Raw genomic sequence first — 9,699 nt, forward strand, 5'->3', positions numbered from 1 at the left:
TGCTTAGCTTATTCAGGGCATCGCACAAAGAAGATCGGCAGCCCTAGTTGCTGCCTAGAACAAAAGCGAACCAATGCTGTCATGATCATGCATCCAAATAACTGAAGTAGTATAGAAAAAATGCCACTCGACACAGTTCTGCCAGATTTGGTAAAACAATCTGGAAGCGGTATAGAGTAGCTAAAGTGCTCGCGCGCACACACACACAGAGCACGGAGGAGGGGAGGGAGACGTCTGGGCTGCGTGGTAAGGCCAACTCCAACGCGCGACCCCAGATGGATGTCCGCTTTGTCCAGATTTCATCCGTTTGGGGGTGACAATGGGCCGTGTCCACCCGGATTTCTGGATGCGCCGGCCGTGCGCCCAACGCAAGGCCGCATTTCGGCCACATCCCGTCCGCATGCATTTTTCGCAAACACATCTTCTAATTTTTCATCATTGATTTTTGATACATGGAAGCACATCACCAAATCTTAACTAGAATAGCAAGACCAAAGAAAACAAGATACACAAGAAGACATTTTAGAAGATATCCAACTTCTATAACTACACCCGTAAGTTGGATTAGTGCCTTCTCGATGCATTCATTGTTGATCTGCGGAGGCTCGATCTTGCGTGCTTCTTTCTTCTTCGAGTATAAAGAAGTAGACGTTGTCGCATCTAGTCTCATGTCTAGCCGCTATTCTAGCAACAAGTGCACTAGTCTCATCTCTAGCCTCTATTCTAGCTACAAGTGCACGAACATCTACTAAATTACGCTCTATCAATATATCGATGTACTCTTCTTTCCAATACCAAAAGTTGCATCCATTCTACAAAATAAAAATTTAAGTTTGCACAACTAGTCAAATCCAAGAGCACAACCGAAACTAAGTAGCATATACCCCATTGGTTGACCACTTGATGAACACCCATCCGGGATGTTCCGGCGTTGTAGACACGCGACGCAAGACCTTCTCTGGGCAGTCATCGCACTTAATGAGTGGCAATGGTTCGCCGACGAGCTTTTGGACCAGCAACGAGCCCGACCGATGGCCGTTCGTGTATCTGCCGGCGAACCGCCGAAGGTGTAGATCCGAGCGGCCAGAGGAGGAATCAGTACCTGCACGCGGCCTTGCTGGGGCCTTCCGGCCCGGTGCCCGGCCAGTCCATGCCACGGCGTGGCCTCCTGCAGCCGGGCGAGCTCAAGTCCGGCCGCATCCGCTCCAAATCTGACCGCCGGGAGTGCAAATCAGGTGGCCCTGGTTGGGTAGCTCGGGGCATCGAGGGAACGGGGGCTGCGACTAGGGTTGGGGCGAGCACGCGACCGAGCTGCACAGAGGCAATGTCGGGGGCGGTGGCGAGGGACGAGAGTGGAGGGGTGCGGCTGGAAGGGGTTCGGTGGGGATAAGAAAAGAGGGGTCTGTCTCCCCAACGGGCGGGCCAGGGGAGGACATGGGCAGGCGCCACGCGTCATCCGCGCGTGTCCATTCGGCCGCAAATTTGGCCCAAACTTGAGTCGGAAATGGGTCGAAAGCGGACAAAAAACGGACGACAGTCCGTTTGCGGCCGCGCATTGGGAGGCCTGATCCGTCCGTTTACCCCCAAACTGACGCGAGCGGACAAGATGGGGTTGCGCGTTGGAGTTGGCCTTAAAACCCTAGAGGAGGTGGAGGATAGCGGATTGGCTGGTTTTGTTTATGTTGACTTGTGGAGGCCTCGCTTCTCATTGCTGGGCCTGCTTGCTTCCTTCTCCTTGCTTAAGGGGCCTGCCCATTATATCATAAATAATCAGGAGGCTGGCCAAAAAATGCCTCCGTTTTTTTAGGAACAATGCCTCAGTTAGATGTGCTATTTTTGTCTAAAAAAAGGTTAGATGTGCTATTTACCCCTAAAAAAGGATGTGCTATATTTGACAGATCATAGGAACTAGTAACATTCTAATTAATGTTTATAAAAAGTGAATATTCTAAATTTATCTAAAAAAGTTAAACATTCTAAATAAGATGAAAAAATGGCAAACATTCTAAATATAGAAGTACTTTTTTGCAAGACAAATATAAAAGTGATGGACTGAATTGGGAGAGGCTCATCCCCTATATATGCTTTATTCCGTCAGTTCACCTTGTAAAAAAACTTAGCATTTCTTATTGTACTGATTCAATTGATGTTCTATCTATTCCATTGACAATATCGGTGTTTCCCCCAAAAAGAAATTGAATGATTGCTTGCTTGCTATGCCTTCAAATATAATGAACATCCGGTATATATGCAAGTTGCGGCCTTGTTCATCATGTAAGTGCCTAATTTGTGAAATATATAATTGCGTATTTGAGTCAGGTCTACATTATCTCTGTAGATAACTTGGATCTCTCTAGAAGTGCCAACTAGAAAATAAAATTGACATTATGAGAGAAAAAGTGTACTTATTATTTTTAATTATAAAATATGATTAATTAAGGCGGATTCCTTCGAATATTCCAAATACTTTGATGGTGCTTTTTTTGTTAGTCCAACAGTCTCAACTCAATCGATAGGTCGGTCGGTTCCTAACTTGAGGGTCATTCGACCCGTTTTTGGTTTTGGGCCTTGTGACGCCATGCCTCGATAGATCTTAAAATATGACATTCTCCACCGTCACAAAGAGGTCACCCACTATATTTAGTGAAAGATAGTGAGCAAGTGTCAACCCAACTGAATTAGTTCTCTTGTCATCACATGAATTTGCAACCAATAGACATGGCATGCATCTTTTGAAGCATGCATGATAAAACGAAATTTCATAGAATTTCTTCTTTCAAGAGTTAATTTTTTTTCATTTAGTTCCTCTAGTTGTTTCATTGTCTGTGCATGATATAAAACAATCCATTTCTTATATGTGTGAAATACTTTATATTAGTAATAATACTGAAAAAATGCATCTCTTCTAGTGGTAACTATACTAAAAAATTGTGTTCATGTACCCAATGAAATTATACAGTGCATGTAGTACATATCAGGCTTCGTATAATAATCGAAGTATTGACACCATGGTAGGTCATAAGCAATTTATATCCAAGACTACACGGATGGGTACCTTGGATCTCAGCCGATGGAAAACTTACTGCATACTGCAAACCCTGCGCTTCGGGCACAACAAATTGTGTCCACAACAGTTAAGGATACCAGTATCACGTAACCACAAATACATGTTCTACATAGTAGTTTTCCGTCATATGGTGTTCTAACCTTTAGTTTTAAGTTTCTAAATATGTTCACAGATATTTTTAATGATCTATAGTAAGTCAGCTAGCCCATGTAGTTGCACGGGTTGATAATTAGTGTCATTCTAAGACTAAATAGCACCACAGTACCTACTGTAATGGATGTAGTGAACTATGCAGGGTTTTTTGGGTTGATGTGACTACTACCTCATACACCGATGGGGTAAACATGCCACAAGAGATTTTGGTATAGACAACGGAGTATTGAGTGCATGCCTTTTGCACATATAATTTCAAGTAAATAAAATATAATACACAGTGGTAGGTTCAAGCAAAATGAAAAACCTCTCTGCACAATAAGATTACAAACCCCTTTATTATAGTATAATAGTACATCTCTCTTCAGGGCACATATGAACCTTGAAATAAACATAAATCTACTTGTCTAAAAGCTAGATACAAAGGTGACATAATGGATATATTTCTCAAAGAATCAACCTTCTCGCATGCTTGCCATGGTAAACTACATGTAAAAGATGATTTAACTTGACATAGAGTCTATCACAGATTTGATGTCATTAGCGATATTCTTGGCATCTGCTGCAATACCGGCTAATCCTCTCCTCGCTAACCCAGCACAGTAGAGCCCATTTTCACCTTTCCAATGATTCGGATATTTTTGGATGGGCAGTCCGTTGCCATTTAACATGCTCTCACCATTCTGGATCAAAAAAGCATAGAGCTTGTTAGGAGATTTAATAATGGTTACACCAAGGAAACAAACTCAGACATTTTCAAACACAAGCTATATTACCTTGAGCCATATATTTGCCGTGCTTTTGTATCCAGTTGCAAACACAATCGCATCAAATGAGATTCTTTTACTGCATTGAAATTTAACTATGTTGCCCTTGATCTTACTAATGCTCCCCTGAACCTATAGGAGATAAAAATACACTGATAACTTGGCATATCAAATCAACATATGTTATAAATTTATGTCATGTCAAGGATATACTTACTTTGATGATGCCTTTTTTGATCAATCCAACAGTCCCAACATCAATCACTGCAGATCGGCCTGTTTCTGATTTGAGGGTCATTGGACCCATTTTTGGCCTTGTGATGCCATGTCGTGACAGGTCTCCAAATATTAAATACGCTGCCATCACAAGGAGTTTATCCACTAGATTCAATGGAAGATGGTGAGCAAGTGTCATCCCCAAAGGAATTAATTCCTTTGTCATTACATGAATCTGCAACCACAAAACATGTCACACCTCTTTTGAAATATGCATGATAAATAAAATTTCATAGAATTTCTTCTTTCAAGAATTAAAACTTTGTCATCTGGTTCCTCTAGTTTTTTAGTTGTTTGTGTGTGATATAAACTGTCCATCTCTTTTTCTATGTGAAATACTTCCTATTAGTAATAACACTGAAAAATTGCATCTCTTCTATTAGTAACTATACTAAGAATTTGCGTTCATGTACCCAATGAAAATATATAGTGCGTGTACATACCGGGCTTCGTATAACAATCGATGTATTGGCACCATGGGTCGCAAGGTCATAAGCAATTTCCATCCCGGAGTTGCCAGATCCAACGACCAATACATTCTTGCCAGAGTAGCTCTTGCCTGACTTGTAGCTTGAGGAGTGGATGACATCACCTGGAAAGTTTTCTAGTCCAGGGATCATTGGAATATTCTCTGCACTATTCTCACCACTTGCCACAACAAGAAACTTTGCCGTGAACTTGACTGTGGTGCACTTTGACATGTCCGTTGCCACAATGGACCAACATTTTTCATCATTGTCATATGTGGATGACTCCACGCTGGTGAGATACTTTGGTTGAATGTTGAAACGCTCAACATAGTCATCCAAGTACTTCACAAACAAGGTTTTTGGTATGTATGTTGGTGCATCTACAGGGTATGACATGTGTGGCAACTCACAGAACTCCTTTGCGAGATGCAGCTTGAGGCGATCATATGCACGGTTGCGCCAAAGTGACGCGCTACAGCTCTCGCGCTCGACGATGGCATAAGGAATCGAGAATTGACCAAGGCATGCTGCCGTTGCAAGGCCTGCTGGCCCAGCACCAACAATCAACACTGGAACACTCTCCATTTCAAGGGGAAGAGTTGACGAAGTTGTGGGATAAGTCCGGTGGTAGGCTGCAGTGTTTGTGTGTTTGCTCGATGAACTTCGGATGACAGGCTCGCGTATGGGGGCATATATATGTTGGTATCTTTCATGGGCCAATCTGTTTTTTGGATTGAGGGGTGAAAAGGGTAAATATTTATTGAGGTCTAATCCTCGTGCGTACGAGTATTTCCATCTAAAAATGGAACCGTTGTTGGTGTGAAAACATGTACTGATACAAAATAGGCAGGAAACACACTCTTGATCGATTGCTGTTATTGGAAACTTATCGGCCATCTTTTTATGTGTAGATTAAAGATTCTTCCTGTTTCTTTCCTTTCGCATCGTCACCAATGACAATTACTACTCTAATATTCAAGTGTTTCTTCCTCTTTCTATACGATATAGGATAAGGATAAGTCTAATTTCCAAACACACATTTATAGGCAAAGTCCTATTTCAATTTCTCAGGTTAACATAATGTGGATGACATGGAAACAATATCATCTCAGAAGGATTTGGTACCAACCATGTTAACTGGTTTTGCCGGCTGGTTTTGCCTCCGGTTCAGTTGTATGACGGCCAGTTTTGCCTCCGGTTCAGTTGACGACCATTGCCACGATATCTTTGGTGTCAACACAACGAGCCATTCAATGTTGTGAACAAACAAAAAGTGGAACTTTAGTTCAAATATTTGAAACCAATTTTTTTAATATAAATTCGTTTCTATACTGAACACTCGTTTAATGTGAGGCCATATTTCAACTTTGGTACATGTATATTGTCCTACGCCTGAACAACAAATTGAGCACTCATTGTATTTTAACTCTACACACCAGAGTGTGAATCCTCCTAAACCCCCACGTATTTTGTTAAAAAGATACTAAACCACTTGACTGAAAATCAAAATTGTCAATCCTGTCCCGATGCGGTTTTGCAAACTTGTCTGGTTCCAAACTGACTGACACAGGCCAATCACAATTGTACGCGACTTCCATGCAAAACTGAACTGGAGAAGTGGAGCACGTACAGTTCATCCAATTTTGATTTGACTAACTGGATAATCGACTACCTTCTGTGACCTACACTTAGCATGACACAAACTGCAGACTGGACCTATCAAACATATGATTACACTCAATTTACGACCATCGAGTTCAAATGATTTCAACATCTACCAGACAACCACTCTGCCTAGCTGCCTCCTGGTGATGGATCTTGTAAAGACTTGTCGTGCTGATGGATGTTGTAAAAGACTTGTCTGGTTGGTGGGTGGATTCAGGTCTTCCTCACATGAAGTTGCGTGTGGTTCAGACAAGTTGCTTCTTTTCTTCTCTCCAAGATGGTCACTTCCCTTGGATCATCTTTGCCTGCGCAGGAACTCCCGCATTTCTTGGTGGAACTCCGCGTTCACTATCAATCACATCTTCTTCGCGTCCTCCCACAGCAAGTACCTGTTATCCCTGGCATGGTCACAGCATTGCTCAAACATGTCCTGCACAAGTAAGCGTGTCAGCAATCAAGGCACCGGAACAGAGCAACCAGGAGCGCGCGAGGCCAAGGATTCGACTCGTGGGCCGGCAGCTTGGCCCACTCGCGACCGGCATCTTCCCCGGTGGCTTGCAGGCCAGAACTGGGCCCGTTAAGGGTGTACGCGAGGATATATCTGTTGGCGTGTGTTGCGTGTGGATTTGGGAAGGAACTGGTGGCTTCGGCCAGAACCTCATGTGTGTGTGTGTGTGAGCTTGTATCCGCCTCCCATGGCGAATTCCTCCCCAATTCGAAACATATAAGTTGGTAGCTTACAAAGCGGCACCCAGATGTAAGTATAGTGGTAATCAGACTACTAGAGTACATGTTTTCAAATGTGTCCAAGCACCATCCATCCGCAAGGAGCTGGCAGGGTTTGGTGGGTGAAGGGTTTATACCTTGCTCGGAAAATCCTCGTATACATGTGACAGGACCATCTCGACCTTGTTACGGTCATTCTCCCACAGCCTAATCTGCACCGGAGAATTGGTAGTCTTCAGTTTTATATCCGTTGAACAGATGATGTCTGGTATATGAGGGATGGGTTGCTGTGCTTACCTGATCTGTAACATTCTCTAGGACTAGTGGTATTTTGTCGATGACACAAGGGTGGGCAGTTTGCTGAAGGAATGAAATTATCTGAAGAAGAAAAAGAATAAAGCATAACTGCATGTATCTATGTAACAATGAATCATGTAGAAATGTGTGATTAAGATGATTACCTGTTCAGCAGTGACCCCGTTATCAAATGCACCATACAGACTTTCTTTTGTAATAGCTTCCACAATAAGGTTTGGGAGTTCATACTCTACCCTACAAGACCATATTTGTTGAAGCGCATTCAGCAAAGATTGAAACTCAGAGCACGAGGGGTATGAAGGACTCACATAATACATCTACCATATGCAACTGTGAACAATCTTTTCGATTGTGGATGGTTAAGACAATAACTAGATCCACAAGCAGAGTCGGGTTCAACATTTTTGAGGGGCTTTGCATCTTGGACGTCCATACATAGTTAGGTTAATAAGCTAACAAGCAAATAAGCAATCCAATTTTGCTGCATTTTGTATTCCTAGATTTAGTGCTTGACTCCGGTAGGAAATTGGGCATTGCTTAGCTTATTCAGGGCATCGCACAAAGAAGATCGGCAGCCCTAGTTGCTGCCTAGAACAAAAGCGAAGCAATGCTGTCATGATCATGCATCCAAATAACTAAAGTAGCATAGAAAAAATGCCACTCGACACAGTTCTGCCAGATTTGGTAAAACAATCTGGAAGCGGTATAGAGTAGCTAAAGTGCTCGCGCGCACACACACACAGAGGACGGAGGAGGGGAGGGGGACGACTGGGCTGCGTGGTAAGGCCAACTCCAACGCGCGACCCCAGATGGATGTCCGCTTTGTCCGGATTTCATCGTTTGGGGGTGACAATGGGCCGTGTCCACCCGGATTTCTGGATGTGCCGGCCGTGCGCCCAACGCAAGGCCGCATTTCGGCCACATCCCGTCCGCATGCATTTTTTCGCAAACACATCTTTTAATTTTTCATCATTGATTTTTGATACATGGAAGCACATCACCAAATCTTAACTAGAATAGCAAGACCAAAGAAAACAAGAACCACAAGAAGACATTTTAGAAGATATCCAACTTCTATAACTGCTCCCGTAAGTTGGATTAGTGCCTTCTCGATGCATTCATTGTTGATCTGCGGAGGCTCGATCTTGCGTGCTTCTTTCTTCTTCGAGTATAAAGAAGTAGACGTTGCTTCCTCGCATCTAGTCTCATGTCTAGCCGCTATTCTAGCAACAAGTGCACTTGTCTCATCTCTAGCCTCTATTCTAGCTACAAGTGCACGAACATCTACTAAATTACGCTCTATCAATATATCGATGTACTCTTCTTTCCAATACCAAAAGTTGCATCCATTCTACAAAATAAAAATTTAAGTTAGCACAACTAGTCAAATCCAAGAGCACAACCGAAACTAAGTAGCACATACCCCATTGGTTGACCACTTGATGAACACCCATCCGGGATGTTCCGGCGTTGTAGACACACGACGCAAGACCTTCTCTGGGCAGTCATCGCACTTAATGAGTGGCAATGGTTCGCCGACGAGCTTTTGGACCAGCAACGAGCCCGACCGATGGCCGTTCGTATATCTGCCGGCGAATCGCCGAAGGTGTAGATCCGAGCGGCCAGAGGAGGAATCAGTACCTGCACGCGGCCTTGCCGGGGCCTTCCGGCCCGGTGCCCGGCTAGTCCATGCCACGGCGTGGCCTCCTGCAGCCAGGTGAGCTCAAGTCCGGCCAGATCCGCTCCAAATCTGACCGCCGGGAGTGCAAATCAGGTGGCCCTGGTTGGGTAGCTCGGGGCATCGAGGGAACGGGGGCTGCGACTAGGGTTGGGGCGAGCACGCGACCGAGCTGCACAGAGGCAATGTCGGGGGCGGTGGCGAGGGACGAGAGTGGAGGGGTGCGGCTGGAAGGGGTTCGGTGGGGATAAGAAAAGAGGGGTCTGTCTCCCCAACGGGCGGGCCAGGGGAGGACATGGGCAGGCGCCACGCGCCGTCCGCGCGTGTCCATTCGGCCGCAAATTTGGCCCAAACTTGAGTCGGAAATGGGTCGAAAGCGGACAGAAAACGGACGACATTCCGTTTGCGGCCGCGCATTGGGAGGCCTGATCCGTCCGTTTACCCCCAAACTGACGCGAGCGGACAAGATGGGGTTGCGCGTTGGAGTTGGCCTTAAAACCCTAGAGGAGGTGGAGGATAGCGGATTGGCTGGTTTTGTTTATGTTGACTTGTGGAGGCCTCGCTTCTCATTGCTGGGCC

At 44.6% G+C, this 9,699-nt stretch overlaps 1 protein-coding gene across 1 annotated transcript; it reads right to left on the reverse strand.

Moving 5' to 3' along the window:
- Positions 1 to 3,723: 3,723 nt before the first annotated feature.
- On the reverse strand, positions 3,724 to 5,318 carry LOC123050671 (probable indole-3-pyruvate monooxygenase YUCCA10). Its single transcript, XM_044473431.1, has 4 exons — positions 4,707 to 5,318; positions 4,205 to 4,438; positions 3,997 to 4,119; positions 3,724 to 3,903 (listed from the first exon to the last, which is right to left on the reverse strand). The coding sequence occupies exons 1-4, from the start codon at positions 5,316 to 5,318 to the stop codon at positions 3,724 to 3,726; spliced, it is 1,149 nt and encodes a 382-aa protein (XP_044329366.1).
- Between the last annotated feature and the right edge of the window lie 4,381 nt (positions 5,319 to 9,699).

Source organism: Triticum aestivum, chromosome 2D (genome assembly GCF_018294505.1).
Source record: "Triticum aestivum cultivar Chinese Spring chromosome 2D, IWGSC CS RefSeq v2.1, whole genome shotgun sequence".
Lineage (NCBI taxonomy): Eukaryota > Viridiplantae > Streptophyta > Magnoliopsida > Poales > Poaceae > Triticum > Triticum aestivum.